Raw genomic sequence first — 27,739 nt, 5'->3', positions numbered from 1 at the left:
TCCTATTTTCTACATTGATGCATGTCATTGTATCCCAATTGTGTAGATCGATGCTCATGATGTCAATCGCTGGATTGTCTGGTCTAGACTCGATTATTTACAGACCACCATCACATAGCTGGAATATTGCTGAGTGCGGCGTTAAACAACAAACTTTGGGAACAACAAAACAAAGAACATCAGTCAATCTCCATTTTATATGTACAATTTACATAATTACAAAAATAACTGATCAAAGAAGGTATCTTAATTCATAACCCTGACACTCAAATCCCTGTAAGATGTCATTACATAGATATCTGTATACAATATTAAACAAAATAAATATGTTTGCTGTACAAATAGCGTGTCCACTTGGTGGGTACAAAAACATCACGAAGGATTATTCTGATAACAGGAAATATCTTGAATGTACAAGTCATGGAATAAATATCACAGTAACATAGTCAGGGTATCTACATCTCGGAGGGAAATCTGTCTAATAATTCCATGTATTAAGTGCACAGTCTACCTGCTCCACTTTATTGTAATTTAACTAGGCTTCTGATTACTTCATGGAATATAATTATAAACCAGACAGGATGTCTTAAAGAGGTACATGTAGCTTACTAAAGGCAGCTGGAAATGTTTGTTTTCAAAAGTAGGTGTGCTTAACAGAGTACAGAGCTGAATATGTTCTATTCTATTGAATAGTCAACAATCCTGGGTTGCATTCCAAATAAACAACCACTTGTCTCTGCAAATGGATGCAACTGAATGTCGAAAAAATATGCATGGCATCTTTCTGGTTGCATACTCCCCAGGGCGCTGAGAATGCATTTGGAATTCACACTGATCTGTTGTGGGCTTTGAATAGTCCTCTGTGGTGTGGAATTCTCCACTATATAAGTGGACTATTAGCATTATTGTAACTGAAGACACTGGAATGCTAGGGGATGTCTCAGCCGATCCCCGGTGTGCCCTTCAGTTCATAATACTTCCGTGTGACCGGGTCGTAGTAACAGTTGAGACTGGGGTCAAACAGGAGGTTGACCTTATCATCGTCCGTGTCCTCGCCTGTTGACTGGGGGCCACATGAATCTGGAAGAGTGAGTGAGTGGGTGAGTGAGTATGGTTTTACGCCACTTTTAGCAATATTCCAGCAATATCACGGCAGGGGACACCAGAAATGGGCTTCACACATTGTACCCATGTGGGGAATCAAACCCGGGTCTTCGGTGTGACGAGCGAACGCTTTAACCACTTGGCTACCCGCCGCCCCTGAATCTGGAAGTCTGATATGATCCCCATAGCTTCTACAGTGAGTCATGGTCAGGAAGATTGGAGTCTGGTTTTCAAGCAAAACAACAAAAAATATTGTTTCAATTGCTAATGATTAAAACCAATAACCTGTAACTTTGAAAGTGATTATGTTTTTTCTGCTGTTTCTAGCTTATTCCAGCTTATCACATTGGTGGTCATCAAGCAAGGCTTCACCAACAATCATCAAGACATTGCAGTTATTTTGGTTACTGAAGCCAAGTAACAAATGTTATATTTGGGATAACACTTCTCAGTAAAGTACAGATTCTCATACTTTTTTTAGTCCCATCCGGGTTTCGAACCCACACTCCCAGAGTGAGGCTCCTAATTGCCAGCACACAAAGTCAAGGATCTAACCCACTCAGCCACTGAGGCTTCCGCAAAATGAACATCTGACAACTGGTAGTCTAGATCACGTACTTTGTGTACCCCTCTGACAAGTGTGAAGGCAAGTGTTCATTGTGACAACTAACACTAACCCATTACAATACGCTACTGCACCGTCCATACTTAAAAAGGTTTGAAAGATCACTGGTCAATATTAGTGCCAGGTGTCCCCCTCACCTATGTTGTGAGATTCGGGAATCTCCTCCACCATGTGGCCGGTGTGGTTCAGGTCGCCAGGCAGGACAATCGGGGGGCTGTATACTCCACTCCAGTCTCTACAACACAATATGCAGCAACTGTAGTGTCTACAACACAACACCCACTCTGTACTGTCTACAACACAACACCCACTCTGTAGTGTCTACAACACCCACTCTGTACTGTCTACAACACAACACCCACTCTGTACTGTCTACAACACAACACCCACTCTGTACTGTCTACAACACAACACCCACTCTGTACTGTCTACAACACAACACCCACTCTGTACTGTCTACAACACCCACTCTGTACTGTCTACAACACCCCCTCTGTACTGTCTACAACAGCCACTCTGTACTGTCTACAACATCCACTCTGTACTGTCTACAACACAACATCCACTCTGTACTGTCTACAACACCCACTCTGTACTGTCTACAACACCCCCTCTGTACTGTCTACAACACAACACCCACTCTGTACTGTCTACAACACCCACTCTGTACTGTCTACAACACAACACCCACTCTGTACTGTCTACAACACAACATCCACTCTGTACTGTCTACAACACCCACTCTGTACTGTCTACAACATCCACTATGTACTGTCTACAACACAACATCCACTCTGTACTGTCTACAACATCCACTCTGTACTGTCTACAACACAACACCCACTCTGTACTGTCTACAACACAACACCCACTCTGTACTGTCTACAACACCCACTCTGTACTGTCTACAACACCCACTCTGTACTGTCTACAACACCCACTCTGTACTGTCTACAACACAACACCCACTCTGTACTGTCTACAACACAACACCCAATCTGTACTGTCTACAACACAACACCCACTCTGTACTGTCTACAACACCCACTCTGTACTGTCTACAACACCCACTCGGTTCTGTCTACAACACAACACCCACTCGGTTCTGTCTACAACACCCACTCTGTACTGTCTACAACACCCACTCTGTACTGTCTACAACACCCACTCTGTACTGTCTACAACACAACAGCCACTCTGTACTGTCTACAACACAACACCCACTCTGTTCTGTCTACAACACAACACCCACTCTGTTCTGTCTACAACACCCACTCTGTTCTGTCTACAACACCCATTCTGTACTGTCTACAACACCCACTCTGTACTGTCTACAACACAACACCCACTCTGTACTGTCTACAACACAACACCCACTCTGTACTGTCTACAACACAACACCCACTCTGTACTGTCTACAACACAACACCCACTCTGTACTGTCTACAACACCCACTCTGTACTGTCTACAACACCCGCTCTGTACTGTTTACAACAGCCACTCTGTACTGTCTACAACATCCACTCTGTACTGTCTACAACACAACACCCACTCTGTACTGTCTACAACACCCACTCTGTACTGTCTACAACACCCACTCTGTACTGTCTACAACACCCACTCTGTACTGTCTACAACACAACACCCACTCTGTACTGTCTACAACACAACACCCAATCTGTACTGTCTACAAGACAACACCCACTCTGTACTGTCTACAACACCCACTCTGTACTGTCTACAACACCCACTCGGTTCTGTCTACAACACAACACCCACTCGGTTCTGTCTACAACACCCACTCTGTACTGTCTACAACACCCACTCTGTACTGTCTACAACACCCACTCTGTACTGTCTACAACACAACAGCCACTCTGTACTGTCTACAACACAACACCCACTCTGTTCTGTCTACAACACAACACCCACTCTGTTCTGTCTACAACACCCACTCTGTTCTGTCTACAACACCCATTCTGTACTGTCTACAACACCCACTCTGTACTGTCTACAACACAACACCCACTCTGTACTGTCTACAACACAACACCCACTCTGTACTGTCTACAACACAACACCCACTCTGTTCTGCCTACAACACAACACCCACTCTGTACTGTCTACAACGCCCGCTCTGTACTGTCTACAACACCCGCTCTGTACTGTCTACAACACCCACACTGTACTGTCTACAACACAACACCCAATCTGTACTGTCTACAACACCCATTCTGTACTGTCTACAACACCCACTCTGTACTGTCTACAACACAACACCCACTCTGTACTGTCTACAACACAACACCCACTCTGTACTGTCTACAACACAACACCCACTCTGTACTGTCTACAACGCCCGCTCTGTACTGTCTACAACACCCGCTCTGTACTGTCTACAACACCCACTCTGTACTGTCTACAACACCCACTTGGTTCTGTCTACAACACAACACCCACTCGGTTCTGTCTACAACACCCACTCTGTACTGTCTACAACACCCACTCTGTACTGTCTACAACACCCACTCTGTACTGTCTACAACACAACAGCCACTCTGTACTGTCTACAACACAACACCCACTCTGTACTGTCTACAACACAACACCCACTCTGTACTGTCTACAACACAACACCCACTCTGTTCTGTCTACAACACAACACCCACTCTGTTCTGTCTACAACACCCACTCTGTTCTGTCTACAACACCCATTCTGTACTGTCTACAACACCCACTCTGTACTGTCTACAACACAACACCCACTCTGTACTGTCTACAACACAACACCCACTCTGTACTGTCTACAACACAACACCCACTCTGTTCTGTCTACAACACAACACCCACTCTGTACTGTCTACAACGCCCGCTCTGTACTGTCTACAACACCCGCTCTGTACTGTCTACAACACCAACACTGTACTGTCTACAACACAACACCCAATCTGTACTGTCTACAGCACCCGCTCTGTACTGTCTACAACATCCACTCTGTACTGTCTACAACACAACATCCACTCTGTACTATCAACAACACAACACCCAATCTGTACTGTCTACAACATCCACTCTGTACTGTCTACAACACCCGCTCTGTACTGTTTACAACACCCGCTCTGTACTGTCTACAACATCCACTCTGTACTGTCTACAACATCCACTCTGTACTGTCTACAACACCCGCTCTGTACTGTCTACAACATCCACTCTGTACTGTCTACAACACCCACTCTGTACTGTCTACAACATCCACTCTGTACTGTCTACAACACCCGCTCTGTATTGTCTACAACATCCACTCTGTACTGTCTACAACACCCACTCTGTACTGTCTACAACACCTGCTCTGTACTGTCTACAACACCCACTCTGTACTGTCTACAACATCCACTCTGTACTGTCTACAACACCCGCTCTGTACTGTCTACAACATCCACTCTGTACTGTCTACAACATCCACTCTGTACTGTCTACAACACCCGCTCTGTACTGTCTACAACACCCACTCTGTACTGTCTACAACATCCACTCTGTACTGTCTACAACACCCGTTCTGTACTGTCTACAACACAACACCCACTCTGTACTGTCTACAACACCCACTCTGTACTGTCTACAACACCCGCTCTGTACTGTCTACAACACCCGCTCTGTACTGTCTACAACACAACATCCACTCTGTACTGTCTACAACATCCACTCTGTACTGTCTACAACATCCCCTCTGTACTGTCTACAACATCCACTCTGTACTGTCTACAACATCCACTCTGTACTGTCTACAACATCCACTCTGTACTGTCTACAACATCCACTCTGTACTGTCTACAACATCCACTCTGTACTGTCTACAACATCCCCTCTGTACTGTCTACAACATCCACTCTGTACTGTCTACAACATCCACTCTGTACTGTCTACAACACAACACCCGCTCTGTACTGTCTACAACACCCGCTCTGTACTGTCTACAACACCCGCTCTGTACTGTCTACAACACAACATCCACTCTGTACTGTCTACAACATCCACTCTGTACTGTCTACAACATCCCCTCTGTACTGTCTACAACATCCACTCTGTACTGTCTACAACATCCACTCTGTACTGTCTACAACATCCACTCTGTACTGTCTACAACATCCACTCTGTACTGTCTACAACACAACACCCACTCTGTACTGTCTACAACACAACACCCACGCTGTACTGTCTACAACACAACACCCTCTCTGTACTGTCTACAACACAACACCCACTCTGTACTGTCTACAACACAACACCCGCTCTGTACTGTCTACAACACAACACCCGCTCTGTACTGTCTACAACACAACATCCACCCTGTACTGTCTACAACATCCACTCTGTACTGTCTACAACATCCCCTCTGTACTGTCTACAACATCCACTCTGTACTGTCTACAACATCCACTCTGTACTGTCTACAACATCCACTCTGTACTGTCTACAACACAACACCCACTCTGTACTGTCTACAACACAACACCCACGCTGTACTGTCTACAACACAACACCCTCTCTGTACTGTCTACAACACAACACCCACTCTGTACTGTCTACAACACAACACCCGCTCTGTACTGTCTACAACACAACACCCACTCTGTACTGTCTACAACACAACACCCACTCTGTACTGTCTACAACACAACACCCTCTCTGTACTGTCTACAACACAACACCCACTCTGTACTGTCTACAACACAACACCCGCTCTGTACTGTCTACAACACAACACCCACTCTGTACTGTCTACAAAACACCCACTCTGTAGTGTCTACAACACAACACCCGCTCTGTACTGTCTACAACACAACACAACACAACACCCACTGTGTACTGTCTACAACACAACACAACACAACACCCACTCTGTACTGTCTACAAGACAACACCCGCTCTGTACTGTCTACAACACAACACCCACTCTGTACTGTCTACAACACAACACAACACAACACCCACTGTGTACTGTCTACAACACAACACAACACAACACCCACTCTGTACTGTCTACAACACAACACCCACTCTGTTCTGTCTACAACACAACACCCGCTCTGTACTGTCTACAACACAACACCCACTCTGTACTGTCTACAAAACACCCACTCTGTAGTGTCTACAACACAACACCCACTCTGTACTGTCTACAACACCCACTCTGTACTGTCTACAACACAACACCCACTCTGTTCTGTCTACAACACAACATCCACTCTGTACTGTCTACAACACCCACTCTGTAGTGTCTACAACACAACACCCACTCTGTTTTGTCTACAACATCCACTCTGTACTGTCTACAACATCCAGTCTGTACTGTCTACAACATCCACTCTGTACTGTCTACAACACAACACCCACTCTGTACTGTCTACAACACAACACCCGCTCTGTACTGTCTACAACACAACACCCACTCTGTACTGTCTACAACACAACACCCACTCTGTACTGTCTACAACACAACACCCACGCTGTACTGTCTACAACACCCACTCTGTACTGTCTACAACACAACACCCACTCTGTACTGTCTACAACACAACACCCACTCAAGTGCCTGTCTACACCATCAGTGTCCAAGGAGTTCATAGACATATCAGATCCTGAATCACAGATTGGTCCACACATATTTAATGAAATGCTTTACACACACTGTACCATTTCCCCCATATTACATGAGACATCAGTATCATATTATAAAACTTTGTGAAAAATTAAACAATAAGTCCTGGATATTGCATCACATTATTTTCACGTTTTAAGGAGCTAAGCAACATTTCGATCTGACAATTACCAGGATAGGGTGGATGCAAAGTAGGACTTTGTTGATCACTGTTCATGAGTTAGTCTAATCGAAACTAAACAAGCAGTTTGAAGATACAGCTTTTATGTTTCTTTCCATGGTGTAAAATAACACTCACTCACTCGAACAGACCCTGTGCTCTTGACATAACAATTCAACAGTCAGAAGGCTACCTAACTGGTTCTTAAATCAGGAACAGTTTAGAGTTCCTACACGGAAAGGTAAGAGTTACATACCTTGGATTTGATGATGTTAGCGTGTCACTGCTCAGTCGTGATTTCATTTCATCTTGGTAGTTGTGCGGCATCTGGTGGATCTGCATCAAGACATCATTCACTTAGCTTCAAAATAAACACTACAAGCATGTGTCAGATAGGCTGTGAAGCTAATGAGAACACCACGCTGACAGTGCATGACGTGTGAGAGCAGTTACCGACACTGTGTACATGAATAATGATACACTAAGATGCTTCATTGCTTTGGGCTAAAAAACACTGCCATACACGATATACAATGATATATGCCGGTCTTCACTACCTTGAACAGCTCTAGAAGCAAGATATGAAACAATAATTATCATTGTGTATAATTCTAAGAATACTACCTCTACTTCACCATAGCTAGGTTTATGCTGACAATCACACTATAATATTTATAAATTTTCAACAGATGTCCTCTTCCGAGCCAAACATATCTAACAGTTGTGATGAAATCCCTATCCTTTGCAGGAAATGGAAATGCGCATGTGTAAGGTGTGAAAACATTGCTTCTTTCCTGTGTGTCTGCCTACTCACTGGTGCCTTCCAAGTGCTGAAGCTGGTGTCGTCGTCACTGGTGGTCGTTGGCGACTCGGAGTACATCTGTGGAGCAAGATGATCATGGTGGGAGCGACGGGGGCTCCGGTTGAAGGTGTTCGGGTCTTTCCTGGGGGAGTCTGGTGCTTCCTCCTCTTCCTGCTGTCTCTTCATACTCAGGAACATCTGGGCCTCGAAAGAGTCAGTCACATCAGCCATTTGGTACTTGGTGAAGTCGTACTGGCGCTGGAACACAGGGAATATCACTGTACACATTATAGGAAAGAATCTGAACACATAAGACTAACTACATGAGGTTGATACAGTCGGCACCATTAGCCTGTCAAACTAGTTTTGTTTGTTTGTTTGTTGTTTAACACTGCACTCAGAAATATTCCAGCTATATGACAGCGGTCTGTAAATAATTGAGTCTGGACCAGACCAATCTAGCGATTTACATCATGAGCATCGATCCACGCAACTGGGATAGGATGACATGCATCAACCAAGTCGCAATCCACACAAACCCATTAGTCGCCTCTTACAACAAGCAGAGTTGCCTTTCATGGGTTGCTGAAGACCTATTCTATCCCGGATCTTCACGGGTTGAGCATCCTTTGTGGTACCCCCATAGGTCTAGTAATGTTTGTCTCGCATAAATCTGTCGTCAAGCAGTTGAAACATATACAATGAACAGACAAAACACATTCTTGGCAACATTCAACCATGCATTAAGCTCCTCATGGAGTGAGTGAGTATGGTTTTACGCCGCTTTTAGCAATATTCCTGCAATATCACGGCGGGGGACACCAGAAATGGGCTTCACACATTGTACCCATGTGGGGAATCGAACCCGGGTCTTCGGCGTGACGAGCCAACGCTTTAACCACTAGGCTACCCGACCGCCCAGCTCCTCATGGAAGCTGAATCCCTGTAAATTGATGCAGACCTATTCTATGTGTGTAAACATGTCACAGAACATTGCAATGGTTCTGTATATCCATATTAATGTAAAATATTTGCAACATGTGTTAACCTTGTCTCCTTAATCGTCCTTTGCATGAAATAAGTGAAGAATGAACTCAAAGGTGAAATACAAATCAAAGTCTCTGAATGATACATAGAAAGAAAGAAACCCCGGTCAATGTATCAGTGTGCTATTTAATGGATCATATAACTATCTGATTGTTAATCAGACCATGGGTAATGGACTAAAGTTTGATACAACATTGCCTTCAATAACTATTAACTGTCATAATTTCTTTAGTTAAAAGCATCTAGCTTTTCATCATGATAAGTAGCCGTATGCCTGATAACTTTAGAACTTGCTTCCCTGACCTTACATGGTAATGAAACCTGACAACATCCTTACAATGAAACTGCAGACTTGTTTGTTATTTGGGATTTTCAAATGTCATGATATGTTTTCTCCACACATTGTAGTCACTTACCGACGAAGGGTTGGCATTTGAGATTCTGGCATCATTGCTGGGTATCTGCACAAGATTCTTCAGACTCATCCTGGATATCACATTGGCGTGCAGACCGCCATTCTGGTCAGCGTATAATGCAGGATTAAATTGCCCTCGCTGCTCAGGGCTAATGCTGGAAACTTTTGGCGTTGCATCAACTGTTCGTGTTCGTCCCCCACTGTCCCTGTGTTTCCCCCCGGACCCTCCTCTCTGATCCCGTGTTTTAGGACTCGATGTACTGGACGTTCCACTGTGAGGGCGTGAACTGCCACTGTGAGGTCGCGACCCTGGTTTCCGGTGTCTAGACGGAGTTGTCTCCTCGTCAGTGCTTGACATGTCATTCACAAAGTCGTCCTCCAGTCTTGCTCCACGAGAAGACAGGGAATCCAGGGTTGACCTTGGGTTGGATCTTTGGGGTCGGGCCTTCTTGGCCTGGAAAACGATTAGTAAATAAACCAAAGCAAAGTCTTTGGTAGGCATTTAGAAGTTGTGAGAATGTGAAGAAATGAAACTTTTATGTATAACAACTTCTTTATTGTTTGTAACAACGTTTCAGGGCTACTTCTTGCCACTTCATCAGGTTGATCCTGTCAGGTCCTGATGAAGAAGTAAGAAGTAGCCCTGAAACATCAGGTCCTGATGAAGGGGCAAGAAGTAGCCCTGAAACATCAGGTCCTGATGAAGGGGCAAGAAGTAGCCCTGAAACATCAGGTCCTGATGAAGGGGCCCGAAGTAGCCCTGAAACATCAGGTCCTGATGAAGGGGCAAGAAGTAGCTCTGAAACATCAGGTCCTGATGAAGGGGCCCGAAGTAGCCCTGAAACATCAGGTCCTGATGAAGTGGCAAGAAGTAGCCCTGAAACATCAGGTACTGATGAAGGGGCAAGAAGTAGCTCTGAAACATCAGGTCCTGATGAAGGGGCCCGAAGTAGCCCTGAAACATCAGGTCCTGATGAAGGGGCAAGAAGTAGCCCTGAAACATCAGGTCCTGATGAAGGGGCAAGAAGTAGCTCTGAAACATCAGGTCCTGATGAAGGGGCAAGAAGTAGCCCTGAAACATCAGGTCCTGATGAAGGGGCCCGAAGTAGCCCTGAAACATCAGGTCCTGATGAAGGGGCAAGAAGTAGCCCTGAAACATCAGGTCCTGATGAAGGGGCAAGAAGTAGCTCTGAAACATCAGGTCCTGATGAAGGGGCCCGAAGTAGCCCTGAAACATCAGGTCCTGATGAAGGGGCAAGAAGTAGCCCTGAAACATCAGGTCCTGATGAAGGGGCAAGAAGTAGCCCTGAAACATCAGGTCCTGATGAAGGGGCAAGAAGTAGCTCTGAAACATCAGGTCCTGATGAAGGAGCCCGAAGTAGCCCTGAAACATCAGGTCCTGATGAAGGGGCAAGAAGTAGCCCTGAAACATCAGGTCCTGATGAAGGGGCCCGAAGTAGCCCTGAAACATCAGGTCCTGATGAAGGGGCAAGAAGTAGCCCTGAAACATCAGGTCCTGACAAAGGGGCAAGAAGAAGCCCTGAAACATCAGGTCCTGATGAAGGGGCCCGAAGTAGCCCTGAAACATCAGGTCCTGATGAAGGGGCCCGAAGTAGCCCTGAAACATCAGGTCCTGATGAAGGGGCAAGAAGTAGCCCTGAAATGTTGTTACAAACAATAAAGAAGTTGTTATCCATAAAAGTTTCATGTCTTCAACAAAAGAATACATGTCAGCGTCCATGTCCCATCCTTCATATGTCTAGAAACTCCATGAAATATGTGACCTGTTTCGATATTTTTTAACAACTTAAAACTAATAACCGACATGATTTAATTGTGAAATAGATACTGAAGGTTTAAACATCTGAAAGAATGCAAGTAAGCATCTTAAATTAGCGAAATTGTAAACCTTACAGGGAATCCACTTATACTAACGAAAAGGTTAGGGATTATGAATATTTTGGGGATATTTGTATGAAATTGTGTGCTCAGTCTTCACGACAAAAACATATAAGTATATGTCGAAATGTATGCAATGGGTTTAAATCTTCTCACACAAAAAACTTAACAAAATGACATGAAATTAATACATTGACAATGATTGTCAGCTTTGTGAAATCACTCAGTCTAACAGTATCTTAACAGATCAGTGATGATATATACACAAACCATTCCTTTAACAATTCCTCCAGTCTCTGTCGCCCACCTACCTGTTTGGCATCAAGTTCTGCTGTGTTGGGAGACATGTTCCTGTGAGGTGCAGTTGTCGGGGCAACAGAAAATACATGGAGGTGGTTGTGGTCTGAGGAATCTCTGCAATATAAGAATCGATAGAACATTTACTTATATTAATCAGGAAAAATTTCTTTACCAGCATGTTTTTGTTTGTTTTTAATGTTGCACTAACAATTTCCTAGCTATATGACTGCAGCATGTCAGTAATCATATCTGGACCAGGCAGTCCATTCATCAATATTATGAGCAGCAATCCACACCGTCAGGGTACGATGACACACTTTCAGGGTTAGAAACTAACAGTTTTTGTCCACTAGTCCTTATAATGATAACATATAGCAAAACCCTTAAAATGGGCCAATTTCTACTAGTCCTTAGGATACCTTAACTATTGGGCAGTTTGGTAAGGACTACAGGACTAGTGCCAATTTCTAACGCTGGCTTTCAACCAAGTCACCGAGTCTGACCAATGCATTTGGTTGCCTCTTACGGCCAGCATAGCTTGCTGGAAACCAAACCTAACCCCAAATCCCCATGGGGAACCAATCAATGTCCAGAGGCGAATCAATGTGCCACTCACCTGACCCACGAATCAATGAAAACAGATGAAAATCACCATGTCAATTTCATTTGCATCAGTGTCTCTAGTTTTTTTTTGTTGTTGTTTAACGCCGTATTCGGAATATTTCAGCTATTTGATGGAGACCAGTAAATAATATGGACACTACTCACTCCTCACTGGACTCATAAGACTTGGCCTCAGACCCATGGGACCCGGAGTCGATACTGTCGTCATCCTCTGCCTGCTGCCCACGCAGGACGTCCGACTGCAGTAGACCGATCACCTCACTAATGGACTCGTCCGCATCCACTGCACTTGACCCTGTGGGACAGAAAGATGTAGAGCATCCTCAATTGAGTGCAATACTTCAGCACTCTTGGAATTAGTCTTAGGAGAAACACGTGTATTTTCAGATTTTTGTTCTCGAATATTTGTTGCCCTATGCTTTTAAGTTGAAACAGGCATTTTGCAAATGCATTAATTATTCAGATTTTGACACTTTTAAACTAAGTTTACATTTAATTTTACATTCCATTTATTTTAGTACCTGTGAAATTAATCAAAGTGAAAGAAATCTCTCAAATTACTGTAAATCTTGCAAGCTTAGTGAGCAAGAAAGTAGTGCGAAAACTGTGAGTGACATATACTCACAATAGTTTCATGACACAGTATCTTTGGAGTCCAACAAGAAACAAAAAGCGGAAGGAGACATATTTCTTTCAGTCTCTTCTCTACATTGTCAACCAGCCAGTGCATGATTAAATATATACTCCCTCACATCCTGTTTCCTTAAATACACATGGTCACGCAGTGTCAATAACCAAATCAGGAAAATTCATCAACCTGCCACATCTTGTCAAATTATTTACTCCTACATGTATTTAACACTGAGAAGCCATACACCAGCCGTATAAAACTACTGTTTGATAAACACGCTACTCTAACCTTCCTTGTCAACTACAGCATCTATACCAGTAGTTAACTTTCATCATGCTACTTCCTACCCATAATAAGTAGCATGTGCAAAGTATTGCTTTGGTCTTAGGTAATCTCATCAACAGGGTGACGCAGTTAAGGTTAGTGTTAGACACTCGCAAAAATTTCATGGCACATAACTTTCCAGATGTACAGTACTTTCACGATATATTGCATCCATAACATACAACCGTCATCTCTGACATCACCCGAATGTACACCTATGTCCAAATACATGAATGTCATAAACTGCCTCTATCATGTTTAAACATATTCTTCCATAAATAACGGACAGAAAATCAGCTATATGACAAAATGATGGCGATAATTCATAATAACATAAATTCTAGCATGGTTTCAATCAGCCATGGGGAGTGAGTGTGTGATTACAGTTTTACACCACCTTTAGAAATACTCCAGAAATATCATGGCCGGGACACTATAAATGGGCCTCACACACTGAACCCCTCAAGTAAGCAAATGCATTAACCACAAGGCTACACACACACAGAGCTCGCTGCAGTTTTAATCCACCTTTAGTGATACTTCAGCAATACAACAGCAGGGGACATCAGAAATGGACTTCACATATTGAACCTGACAAGTAGGCAAACACTCTAACCACTAAGCTACCCTACTACAGCTTGTTTGCAGTAGCCCACCTCTTGGTGTCTGGATCTCCGGCACGTCGGGACCAACACCTCTGTCCTGCGACGACCTCAGAGGGTTCCTCTTCACCATCCTAGATCCTTGTAAGCTCGGGAACTCCCGGCGACGATGGTCAGACTTGTCCACAGCCCCACTGTGGCTGACGGACTGACCGATCACTTCTCGCTTTGATATGCTGTTCCACACCGTGGCTGCCTCCCCTGATGAGAAGTCGGATGCGTCGCGGTCACCGCTGTGGGTGTAGAGGTCACTAGTGCTGGTCACTGTCTGGTAGTTGCTGTCCCCGCCATGAGACATTGAGTCACTCCCCAGAGAGGTAGGGTCCTCTGAGAACACAAACACAATTCCTTCTGCTCAACTGGCATTACACAAGTTACTATGGTTACAGGCCATCGTCATTGTCATAAGATGTGAGTTTCAGACAACATGGACAAGCAAGTGTTTTTTTCAATTACTTCAATCAAACTTGCCAATTGGTGATGTCTGAGTCCAAAATTATTCCAAATGAATTAAAATGTTGAAAATTAATAAATTCAGCTTTTGTTGAATCAACAAGTTGAGTGAAGTAAGGACAGTGGACGTCAATTCATGAGGCACTGAGTATCATGTTTTCCATTAACTTTAGCAGTAATATCAGTGAAGAGGACAACTGAGCTCAGGGCCCTGTTCCACAAAGTTATCTTAGCGCCAAGAAAATATGACAATTGTAGCCATAAGATCCCTCTGTGTAGCCCAAATCCCTTGGCTCTTCCACTGCCAAATATATAAGTTTCTTACCTTTGACGGAGCCAGCACTGGACTGCCTCTCCTTAGTGTCGACGTTCTTCACCCTCGGTCTCCGTCTCCGTCTGTCAGATGACGGCTCCCTGGGAGGGTGGGGTGTCACAATAGGGCTTTCTTTCACTCCTAAATGCAAATACAGTCTTCTATTTACCAACACTTTGCTAACATTACAATGGAAATTAATAATTCATTCCCATTTCACTTCCAAACATTGAACATATCTTGAAAAATGTTCAATTCCTTCATGACATGGTGAATACCAGTTATCATTCCAAGATTAATCGTTTGAAAGGCATTTAACTGTAATAGCAACATTTTGGTGTAGATCCTTAAGACTGAATAATGAACAAAGTTCAAGATAAAGTTTTGAATACAGAGTGATGAATCAATTTCCTAGTAGAGTGGGTATCCTGACGATCAGGATTTCAGTACAAATGTTTCTCAAAACAAATCTGTTCGTTAATAGATGCCACACCAATATCCTTTTCTTGTTTAATCTGCTCTAATTGTTTTGAGCACATTAAGCAATGTAATAAAAACATCCTGGAAAATAATATATACCTAAAACGAGTAGTAACACACCTTTCTGATTAAAATTTTGATTATCATTTTCATCCACCAGTGCTGGTTCGGACTTGGCCTTGTTGCCCCTCGGCTGACTGGTGTTACTCCCTGCAGAGGAATCCCTCTGGGGGTCTCGGGTGGATGGTAGACCATTCCGACTCGTGGAGCTCCCAGACAGGTCTAAGTAGGAGCCAGTGCCATAACCATCTATATAACATATACAACAGACAAACTATTTAACAGAGATCACTTTTATGCTACACTCATCAATATTCCAGCTACATCATGGCTACTGGTAAATAATCGAGTTTGTCCCAGACAATCCAGTGACTGATACAATAAGCAACGATCCATGCTGTGAGGGTACGATGACACACAAGCAACCAAGTCCATGAGTCTGACCACCCTATCCATTAAAATCCCCATATAACAAGCATAGGTTGCTGGAGACCTATTCTAACCTGACTAGTTGAATTACCAAGTATTTCTAGATAGGACCAAGTCCTACAACCATCTATAAACATGTACAGTGAACTACGTTAATAACAAACTGCTCATAATAATGATAATGAACTGGCGGATATAACAGACTGTTTTTTTTGTCCCAGCCATTTGCTGTATATATGTTGTATATATGTTTATAACGAACTCTGGTCATAACGAACTAAAATTAGTGGTCCCTTTGAGTTTGTAATAGCCGTAGTTTACTGTACATAGACAACAAAGTTATCACACTCCTCAGACATAAGGCTTATCAAAGACATAATCAACACACTGTTGAACACTTGATCAATGTTCTTGCAAATGACTGAACTTTTTTCAGAAGCAGATATATGACAATCAAAAAGGACTTATTTTACACAAACACATATTGTCCTACACATTAGTTCACAGATAAATCACTCATTTGTCAACATTTTCAAATAATTTAAACACTAATCCCTTGGAAACAACTATCAAAAACCCATTGTTCTAAAGAGGTGACACATTGAACATAGACCTCACCGTCCAGCCTAGAAGATGTTGACCTCATGCTCCTGTTTGTGAAGTTGCCCTGTAAGAAATAATCACCATCATCATAACATTTCAACATGATGAATGACAATAAATCCAAGGGAAGGCGTAAATGTTAATGTGTTAAGTACTCAATTTCTTTCCCACTGTACATATATAGGTAAGGTGAGGTGAAATTGGGTTTAACGTCGCGTCCAAAATCATTGCACTTATATAGCGACGTGCATGCACGTGTGTGTGTTTGTGTGGCTGCTTGTACTAGTCCGGACTGATGCCAATTTATAGTGCTAGCCCACTGAGATACCATGCCGCAGTTTAACATGAATACCCCACTCACACACAGTATACTGACTCCGAGCCAACCAGTCCTTGTTTTAGCCCCTTAATGCCGAGCGCCAGACAGGGTAACAACAAGTACCATCTTTTAACATCTTTTGGTATGACGCGGCTGGGGATCGTACCCCGGACCTTCCGTTCTCCGGGCAGACGCTCTACCACGAGGGTACATATATAGGATACATACTTTGCAATGTACCAATCATTTGTTTGTTTGTTTGTTGCTTAAAGCTGCACTCAGCAATATTCCAGCTATGATGGCGGTCTGTAACTAATCGAATCTGGACCAGACAATCCAGTGATTGACATCATGAACATCAATCTACGCAATTGGGATACAATGACATGCATTAACCAAGTCAGTGAGCCTGACCACCCCATCCCATTAGTCGCTTCTTATGATAAGAATAGTTGCCTTTTACGACAAACATTGGTTACTGAAGACCTATTCTAACCTGGTTGTCATGGGTAACCAATCATTTGTGAAATTGAGTGCAAGGTTGGATGAAGTGTATTTTGCACATGTGGAAGAATACACACAACTAGGTCTAATTGGTCCGTTCACAGGAAAAACTATGGAATATTTTTTAAATGAAAGCTATGTGAACACCCTGTGACGTAAGTGTCGTGTTAGCTCACCTGTCTGGCTGATTTCCTGCTTGTATCGGCCTCAGTCGGCACCTTGGAGCCAAATGCAATGTGGTAGGACCTCTGACTGTTGAGGCTGGAGTCTTAAACACAACAAGCACTTACGCTATTGACAATCAATCGCACAAATACTCACGCATAATGATCTGTATGGCCCATCTGGCAAAGAACCTATTTTACCAATAGCATAAACAATCAGAAATGCTCTACCACTATACGTCTTGCATGCTTAGTTGACTAACACAGATTTCAATATTTAAGTGGGTTCTTACGGTGGAATTTTAGTAATGAATTGTTACAGGTAATTTGAAGCAAGATATAAAGTCATATGAAACAAGTGTTTCTTTGTAGCATACAACTATAATCTTTCTGTCACCTCACAAGCAAGATATAGTCTCTTGTCCAAAATGAACAACAAGCGGTATCTACAGTTTTACATGCAACACAAGCCATTCGATTGCTTATGATTTGTCATGAAATAGGACAAGTTCTAATACAATAGATTTGATGACAGAATGTTGCTTGTGACTTACAAGTGGGGTCACTTTGTCGAAGAGAAGTAACCAGATCGAAGGTAGTACACAATTTTATATACATGTACTAGCACTTGAGTGAGTGAGTGAGTTTGGTTTTACGCCGCTTTTAGCAATATTCCAGCAATATCACGGCTGGGGACACCAGAAATGGGCTTCACACATTGTACCCATGTCGGGATTCGAACCCGGGTCTTCGGCGTGACGAGCGAACGCTTTAACCACTAGGCTACCCGACCGCCCTACTAGCACTTGAAGAGAGAACCATTAAAATTGTCCTTATCCTTCAAACAATGCCCCACCTAGGTTAAGTATAGACACAGGTCTGCTCAATGTCCCACTGCCCTCTCTCAATCTCTCGCCATGCTTGATCTTGTTGAGAGTTAACACCTATAGGAAAGTAGAGAAACATTGTTACAGACATATTACACAATAACTGAGATTTACCTAGGACTCCCAACTAAGTGCCCTTGGCAGGCAAATTGAGAAAAAATTGTTAGTTTGTTCAAAATGGGATGTTTAAATCTTACTTTCCTAATTTCAGTGCTATTTTAACACTGAATTTTAACATTGCATTCATCGCAATAATGTTAAACTTAGCATTAAAGCCTTTGGAATTTATTAATTCCGATTTGTTATATGTGACACTGAAAACAAGATCAATTTCAAAAGGCTGTCACTGCAGACTTTCTAAATGGCCTTTACATTTTATAAGAATACAATCTGTGAAGATATTTCACTTACAAACAGCAAAATGGAATATGTTTTGAGTGACTTTGAAATATAAGGTCAAGGTCAACATGTTCATACCTTGCCTGTGGACTTTTCCAAAGAACATTTCAACAAATTTGAACCAAGTCCATCAATAAGCTGATGATATTTTGCAAATTGGTCAAAAGCTTTCCTTGATCACTTATATCAACTGGGCCTGCACACATCTATAAGACACCAGATCATCAAATATGGACCAAATCAATGACGAGATACCAGATATAGCTCACTTACAAACGAAAAATTGGTCAAAATGCTTACTTTGACCTTGGAAATAAGGTCAAGGTCACTCCTATCTAATTGGGCCTCCAAACACCCAATCAATGCTAAGGCTCATGAGATAGGTTGATAACAAAAAGCAAACTGGTCAAGTGATTCCCATGACATTGAAAATAAGGTCAGGGTCATTAATGAGGTCTATAGGCACCCCCCCAGGCCATGACCAATCCAAACACAGTGGCCCACTGCATTTCAACCAGTGATTGCCTCTGAGCATGAGGGTGTGAGTAAATGTTGTCAATGTTCCACCCTCTTCACCTGTCTACATTCAGTGGCCAGGATAGCCTTTCAAACTTACATATTAATTTACATTTTAATTTGTGCTCCTTTTTAACACTTTTTAAACAAAATTATTCCCGTTATGGTCAGGAAATGGAGAACGGAGAACACCACTACGCCATTTTATGAACTGTATGAATAAATGAATTGTTAATACGTATCGAATAGGCCATCTCGGGCCTCTTTTCTAGTACTATTCCTCTTTAGAAATTGGCTCGTGTTTTTGGAGCCATAAATTGCAAAGTACGGGATAGTTTTACTCTAGAGTCAGCAATATTCTAGAGATATTAAGGCAGCTTCTATATAATCAAGTCTGGGTACACAAAACCAGTGGTTGATAGCATGGGCAATGGATTCACATCGATAAACAGTGGCATATATTGTTCGACAGCTCTTTTGGCAAGCACAGGACACTCAGGATTTTGCTTCAGAATCCCCACACATTCCAGTCACTATATAAAACCAGTGGTTGATAGCATGGCAATGGATTCACATCAATAAACAGTGGCACATATTGTTTGACAGCTCTCATGGCAAGCACAGGACACTCAGGATTTTGGCTCGGAATCCCCACACAGTCCAGTCACTATATACATTGTAACTTACAAACCTACCTGTGTACACTGCATGACATCGGTGGGCAGCTGACAGTGCTTGGGGATGGGATCCACCTCACCAGGGTTACTGTTGCTGCACCCATACAGTTCTGTCAAGGAAAACCTCATTAATGACTGAAATCTGTCCTGTCGTTGTTGACCTTTCTTATCTATTAATTATGCATTAATCTCATTGATTGACTAGTATTGTTGTATCCAAATAAGATTGCCAATCTGGGTTGCTAGCAAACTATTAGCCAATCAACTTGTGTAAAACAATCACAATACATTCTCGTGAAATTTGACACAGTTCAGTGTGTTGATATTACAATGCAGAAGAGTCCCAATGTCAGTCAAAAGGCAAATTAACATAAATTCTACTTAAACTTTGACTCTTTGATGTTAGCTTTGACTCTCGAAATAAAATATGAGAGTCGTTATGACTCCAAAAAGTGAAACCCTATGAGGAACCCTGTAAGGAGCAAGAATGTTCATCCTACCATCATCATCCGTTGTGTCCGGAGGCTGAACCTTCATTGTAAACACTCGCTTCAGTTTACAGTTGGCCGAGATTGCGACTGCCTCGATAGCACGGTACGTCTCCCCCTTCCACGTCTCGCCCACCAGTGACACAAGGTCCAGACACAGGTTCAACCACTGAAATTGGTGAGAGTAGCATTTTAACTATGTTTTCAAAATCAATATTTGCTTAACACTGCCAGTTTTACTGTATACAATTCATTCTCCAGGTAGTTCCTTATTACTTCCCATATGAATTGACAACATTCGTGAAAGGAAATCCTTTCTGAGATAACAAGAGAGAATTTGGATTAAGTTTTGGAATAAATCAATAAATTGCCAGATAATTAGAAGAGACGTACTCACAGAAAATACACCAGTTGTATTGGTGAATATCATTTTAGACTTGTTTGTTTTGTTTGTTTGTTGCTATACGCTGGATAGCATTATTCCAGCTTTGTGATGGCGGTCTGTAATAATTAAGCCAGGACCAGACAAAGCAGTGATTTAACATCATAAGCTCTGATGGGATATGATTGGTGTATGATAACATGCATCAACCAAGTCAGCGAGCCCGACCATGTTATTCGCCTCTTATGACAAGCAGACAGACAGGACTTATAGATTTCAACTTCTTGACTGATGTAATGCCAAGTCTTGCTGGTAAATATATCAAGTTGAAGACTTACCACAGCTTTCCGGACAACATTGAGTGGGATCCGTGCATGTAGTGGCGTGACTTGCGTCTCCTTCTGGGACGTGGACATCTGGATGCGGCGCTTGTTGTTGTGCATGTCAGTCACACTAAACAACAGAGCAAATCATGAAAATTACACAAGGTAATCGGCTGATTTCTCCTAACGTTTCATGTTACTCATTTAATCAGAATTGGCACATAGAAGAAAGTGTTTTAGAAAATATGCACATTTAAGAAATCTCACTGTGTGGTTATTATATATAATTATCTATAAGAAAAGGCACTTAAGCACTGATTAAAATATAAAAAAGAGAATATTTTTTGTACATATTGTTGTTTGAAAGGTTTATCCAAGCCATGACATCTAAAGTCTTGTTTATAGTCCATGACTGCAAGTTTATAATTCTATCACATAGTCCCATCTTCCTGTGGCAAGTGAGTTAACAGTCCAGTTTCCACCCTTGCCGAACTAGGCTGGAATTTCTGGACTCTATCGTAGCACCATCAGTGGCTAATACGAGTCCCTTCTATTGCCCTCCTATTGACCAATCAGATTCCACCTCTCATATCTCTTGCATTTGCTTCCAGTCAAGACGATCTTGTCAATAATCAAAATCTATGATGTGATAAATGGGTCTTACTTCATAAGGTGCATCAAATCAGGTGAGCACCTTGATTAAAAACAAGAGGCCCTAGATGTGCACAGCAGTTTACGAACCCGATGTCGATTTCGTTGATTGGGCTGTGCATAGACTCGTTAGTCCAGCCAAATTATAACTCCATAATTCCAGTCAAGTTTGGCAAGGGAGGAAATTGGACTTTTATAGTCAGTAAACCCTATTGCCTCAGGAAGATGCATAGTCCCAGCAGGTTCCATCAGTTTGGATCTCCTACTTGAGACATGGATAACCCAGATATAAGGGTCCCTTTTCACAAATTGATCATAGTGCTACAACTATCGTTATTCCTATACTTTAGTATAGACTTGCGATAGTCGTAGTGCTATGATTGCATTGTGAAACGAGCCCCAGGCCTACAACTGCAAGTACTATCAGCACAGCTAACACTGGGAAACCTACTTACCCCAGCTCTATGGAGAACTCTTGTCCCTTTACCAGGTACAGCTGTAACACAAGGTAGCGCTGAATCAGCGTCACTGAAACAAGGAACATCATGGTACATCAATACCTTGAGAAACAAACCTCTGTGTAGTCTTCCACACACGCTCAACATACTACATGAACATCAATAATTATACTAGGATTGTATAGATTGGCATGACTTCAACATGAGAATATGCTTGCTGTTTGTTCTCATTACAGAATAAATATATTGTAATAAAGTTATTCCGTGGCAATATTTTTGGGAAATGTTTTTAAAGTGATTTACGGAGTTGTGTTTCCTTATCATGCCTATTGGTTGATAATAGAATGAGCAGAGCTTGTGTCGCATTATTGCGCTGTTGTTTGTTTGTTTGTTGTTTAACGCCACATTCAGCAATATTCCAGCTATATGACTGCGGTCTGTAAACAATCGACTCTGGACCAGACAATCTAGTGATTGAAATCATGAGCATCGATCTACGCAATTGGGATACAATGACATGCATCAACCAAGTCAGCGAGCCTGACCATCCGATCCCATTAGTTGCCTCTTACGACAAGCATGGGTTGCTGAAGACCTATTCTCTACCTAAATCTTAAAAGGTCATTATTGTGCTGGATAATGTCACTGATAGGTGTCACGCATTGTTGTCTAGGTTTTGTGTGTTGGTGACTAAAAAAGCAGTCTGTGAAGCTATTGTTTTTAACATATTTCTTTAAAAGAAGTTATTTCAATATGTTTTTTTGCATTTATGGAATTTATGCAGATTTACACAGCAAGCACATCAGTTTTTGTGTTCATACCATACACACAAAAAATATTGAAGTCAAATATGAAATGAATCACATGATTATGGACCATACAGATCTTGGGAGACAAATTTCAAGAATCAAGAGACTGTCGATGGACTTTCAAACTCTTTACCCTCCAAGCCTCAACAAACACCTTTTAATCAAAGAACTTCAAATCTGTGCGAGTCTTTGTAATGAATGAGTATGGTTTTACGCCGCTTTTAACAATATTCCGTCAAAATCACAGCAGGGAACACCAGATATGTGCTTCACACACTGCACCCATGTGGGTAATTGAACCCTCTTCAGCATGGTGAGTGAACGCTTTAACCACTAGGCTACCCCACTGCCTGTGAGTCTTAGGAATTGTAAAACATGCTATCTGAATGAGAAGAGCTCAGGCCATATGTGGTCAAGTCATCTAAGGTGCCACAATTCACTGTGCAGAGTTGCATCCCTTAGGCATGACAGGATCCAACAATCATGGGTTGGAATCCCAGATGTGCACGAATAAAGACGATCCTTCAACGGTTAATCAGCAGTTACCGTATTCGACGTAATAAGCGCCCAGCTCTTATAAGCGCCCACGGTGATATTTGCTAATAAATTGGCACGTGAACAATCCCAATTAGCACCCCTTCCGATTGATCAATGTAAACAAGACTTATTCATTCGCGTATAATATGCACTCCTGTGTTGTATGCACCATTAATTATGGGCAATTAAATTCTGGAAAAATTTATCTGCCGAACATAAACATTTCAGGCTGTCAGCATAAACCACGAAATTTATTTTTCAACTCTGTTTTTTTCTCTCCAAAATAATATTTTAATAAGAGCCCCCTATTTCTAATTTTGAGAGCGCCCTGGGCGCTTATTACGTAGAATACGGTAGTTGTTAGTTGTGCCCTGGTAACAGCAGGTTTGGTGATGTCATGGCATACGAGACAGCATCAGATTCTGGGATGATGGCAGGTACAAATGTGACTTACATGAGTGTCTCGAGTCCCTCGGCAGTTGTATCCTAGTGGTGGCCGAGGTGCCTTCCAGCGTGTACACATAACCTTTAACCTCCTTCTCGTAAAGCTGTAACATAAACATCAATCATGAACAGACTGACATATAAAATTAAAACAAAGAATATTTTTGGAAAAGACTGAATGTATCCACCTCCAAAAGTTATATGAATGCATTAGTCTGACATTGAATCTAAATAACCTTGTCAGTGACTATATATCATGTATATTTTAAATCTAGACAGTGAATCGTGTCCAGTATATGTCTAGTCTATGGACAATATCCATTACACTTTACAGAGAAGGAGTAAGTGTTGGTTTACAAAAACAATATTGTAATTTATGAAAGAGTTATCTCCCCTTGTCCACAGCCTACACTGTGTCTCTAGACTATATCCTCCATTTAAGGGAGCACAGGCCCCCGTAACATGTTTAACTACCATAAATTAGTTATGAAGTACTAGATATGAAGTTCAAGTCATACTGATCCACCTTTATTTAATTAACCTTGGACACTTTTGATTCATTTGTTTTACATCCTTGTACAACTGTACGCTGCTTCAGAACAATGCAATACAATAGGGGAAAACAACAGACAAGGAAAGCCATTTAACCACAAAAAATGTAATTAAACTTATTCTATACTTGCGGGCCCTGTTACCGTGGTTACACAATGCCTTCTCACTTAAAAGCATTGGAGATCTGACATTCATAGCGCTAAGACTAGGAAATGAAAACAAGCCATGTACTCACCTTCTTGATTCCTGGGCCATTCTGCAGCTTCCAATGAGATGTGGAGTCTTTGCCCTGAGCACTGAAGATTTCAAAGTACGGTCCACCCTGAAAAAAGCAAGCAAGATTGATTTTTTACACTGCTTGGACATGATGAAAAGTATTTTGGTCCTGTCACATGATTGTAGGAAAACCTACAATGACATAGGTCACAGGCATCTATCACCTTGGTGAAATGCACAAGAACAGGTAGCATGCCCATAGACCAAGATTCGGGCAAGAATCATAATTAGGTCAAATCAGGGATTCAAACCCACAAATAGCAGAACCTGACATTGCTGAGACTAGAGGTGTAGCTCTACAAATGATATTACAGTCACACTGAACATTGGATCAATTATATCCCCTCACACTGAAAGAATGAACATATCAAATTCAAAATATGACACTATCACATAATTATTTGCTAATTTGTTATTATTTCAAATGCAGAATTATGTACATGATATATAACACGCTGCATACTGTATAAGTTCTACTTGTCTATGATCAGAGGATCTATCATTCCATTTCGATGTTAACCAAACCAACCAGACTTATGAATCAAGAGTCAAGGGGACCTCTTCAAAATGTGGATTCTTCCTTAGTATCTAAGGACCCTATATTTTGTATTTTAGCTCAGCAGTATTCCAGCTATATGACGGCAGTCTGTAAATAATCGAGTATGGACCAGACAATACAGTGATTGACATGAGCATTGAGCCACGCAATTGGGATACGATGACATGCATCAACCAAGCGAGCCTGACCACCCGATAGCGTTAGTCGCCGCTTACGACAAGCATAGTCGCCTTTTACGGCAAGCATGGGTTGCTGAAGACCTATTCTAAACCGGATCTTCACAGGCCTTTTAACATTATGGTTATGACCAGACCCTTCGACTTTCATGCTTAATTTCAAATACAGCTAACCATACCTGAAAGTCATTTCTGAACATGGTTCTTGTAAGAGGGCTTCAATTTCCTGTAGTGCTGCTTAAACAATTCAATAATTCCTTAGGAAACTGTTCACTTCCAGGTATCCAAATTGACTCACTTCCCATGGTCTGTCTTAAACCAAACTCATTTCATGAAGGTTTTATAAACTACAGTGTCTGTTTCTTGTATTGAAGTTTTATGGCAAGCAATGCATAGACTTCCAGTTATTGATCACATCTGGAACAAATGAAGAAATATTATAAATGCCAACTCATAATGGATTATTGACATGAGGCTAGTTGGTAGACAACAAAGATAAGATGAGACATTATGTAATGCGGTGGTTTTCTCTAAATGCAACAAGTGAAACTGTGTGTAAATAGAAGACTTGGTAATTTATAAATTTATATATGGGTTTAAAGATTTGGCTGAGTAACACAAGATCTGTAAACTTATACATGTTATATAAGCATGATAAGAGTGCTGACACGTACTGGAAAACAGGATTTGAATATTCAAGATCAAGGATACAGATTCATTGTCACAATAATGAGTACAGAAAACAATAAACAAAAGGCACAGCTGTTCACCTTCATTAGACTTTATACAACATGAGCGGGGATGTGCCATAACTTTTCATCCCTAGAACATGTAGAAGCTGGTGGTCTTTTAGCTGAACGATAATGCCTAATTTTTGGACACAAACATTCATTAATATCTTGTCAACACTTCACAGAACAATCTAAGACTATTTTCTAGAATGTTTACCTGTATCCCACAATCATATTCAATGTTTTCACAACGTTTTAAGTCAGAAAAGTTTAGTCATAGCGACCAGGGTGCTAAAATGCATTGTCTCAAGACATATCAATCTAGATGTGATGGTAATGTAACACCTGTTTGAGGAATGCATCTGTTTCAAAATGAACATATGAAAGGAATTAGTTATTATACTACAAACAATATTACCCCCAAGGGACAGTATGTCGACAGTTCTTCGGGTTTAAATCATGCATGAAATAATTCTCGAGTGTAACTTTACACCTGTAGTTAATGCACTGTTTATTAACAATCCTTCAGAACGGTCAACGGCCCTTTAAACATCTCATGTCAATAATCCTACAATCAATTAGGCTTAGAGGATTAGTTTGAATTATCTTATGACAATGCATAACATGAAAATTACCAAACAAATGGTAACAGTAATTTGTTTGTACAGGGTTAAAATAGGAAATCCTATACTATAGGAAGGTCTATACTAACTTACTCCTGGTTCTTCAGCATATAATTACTTATAACATGTATAAGTAGGCCTAGAATAGGCTAAGTCATACAAGGATAAATAACATGTCACTAGGCCTAGATGACTAATGTCTGGAAAGTTGTTTATTGTTGACAACGGATGACAAATTGGCTTAATTTGGTTTCTGACGGTAAACTCATGATAACGGTACTATTTCTGTAAATAGGAGCCTGGTCAGTACACCGCTAGACTGTCAACATTCCATAGTTCATTCAGCCGTCTGCTGTCCACTTGTCAACAAGACCGCACAAGGAGGGCGAGATGACTTCTAAGGTCTAACAATGTTAAACATCTTGGTAATTATAATGATTGGATGTTTTTTGCTTCTGCATGAATTGTCTAAATATTACTGCAATCGGAAAATATCGCTGACAAGATGAATGTCGTGACAATAAATGGAACACTGACCTTAAATCTTTGGAGTTGACTGATCTCTTGCGTCGTCCGCCATATTTGTTGCTACAGCCAAGCAGCGATTCCAACAGCCAATCAAAATTACTTTTACATTGCAAGCACCTGCGGCTGTTAGGAACTTTCTTTTGGA

General features: G+C 41.7%; 1 protein-coding gene across 1 annotated transcript; it reads right to left on the bottom strand.

Moving 5' to 3' along the window:
- Positions 1-182: 182 nt before the first annotated feature.
- On the bottom strand, positions 183-27,705 carry LOC124128055 (protein CFAP20DC-like). Its single transcript, XM_048396869.1, has 21 exons — positions 27,604-27,705; positions 25,892-26,129; positions 24,937-25,023; positions 24,160-24,253; positions 22,357-22,429; positions 21,266-21,380; positions 20,558-20,714; positions 20,076-20,167; positions 18,435-18,522; positions 17,591-17,682; positions 16,607-16,655; positions 15,620-15,808; positions 15,032-15,160; positions 14,248-14,580; positions 12,781-12,931; positions 12,024-12,126; positions 9,815-10,267; positions 8,364-8,609; positions 7,806-7,885; positions 1,867-1,964; positions 183-1,080 (listed from the first exon to the last, which is right to left on the bottom strand). Exons 2-21 carry the CDS (start codon positions 25,910-25,912, stop codon positions 941-943), a joined length of 2,790 nt encoding a protein of 929 aa, XP_048252826.1. The 5' UTR covers positions 25,913-26,129; positions 27,604-27,705; the 3' UTR covers positions 183-940.
- Positions 27,706-27,739: the final 34 nt, after the last annotated feature.

Source organism: Haliotis rufescens, unplaced genomic scaffold (assembly GCF_023055435.1).
Source record: "Haliotis rufescens isolate VD_foot unplaced genomic scaffold, xgHalRufe1.0.p SCAF_16, whole genome shotgun sequence".
Taxonomy (NCBI): Eukaryota; Metazoa; Mollusca; class Gastropoda; order Lepetellida; family Haliotidae; genus Haliotis; species Haliotis rufescens.
Note: the sequence above shows the minus strand (reverse complement) of the source record. Positions and strands in the feature narration are given on the sequence as shown.

What these genes read in the sequence shown, in the direction of transcription:
- LOC124128055 (XM_048396869.1), bottom strand. Translation starts at nt 25,912, where the DNA reads ATGTTCAGAAATGACTTTCAG. An exon ending in GCAGGAAATCAGCCAGACAG is followed by an intron (nt 16,656 to 17,590) that starts GTGAGCTAACAC and finishes TATTTCTTACAG; the next exon opens with GGCAACTTCACAAACAGGAG. An exon ending in AACATCTTCTAGGCTGGACG is followed by an intron (nt 15,809 to 16,606) that starts GTGAGGTCTATG and finishes TATGTTATATAG; the next exon opens with ATGGTTATGGCACTGGCTCC.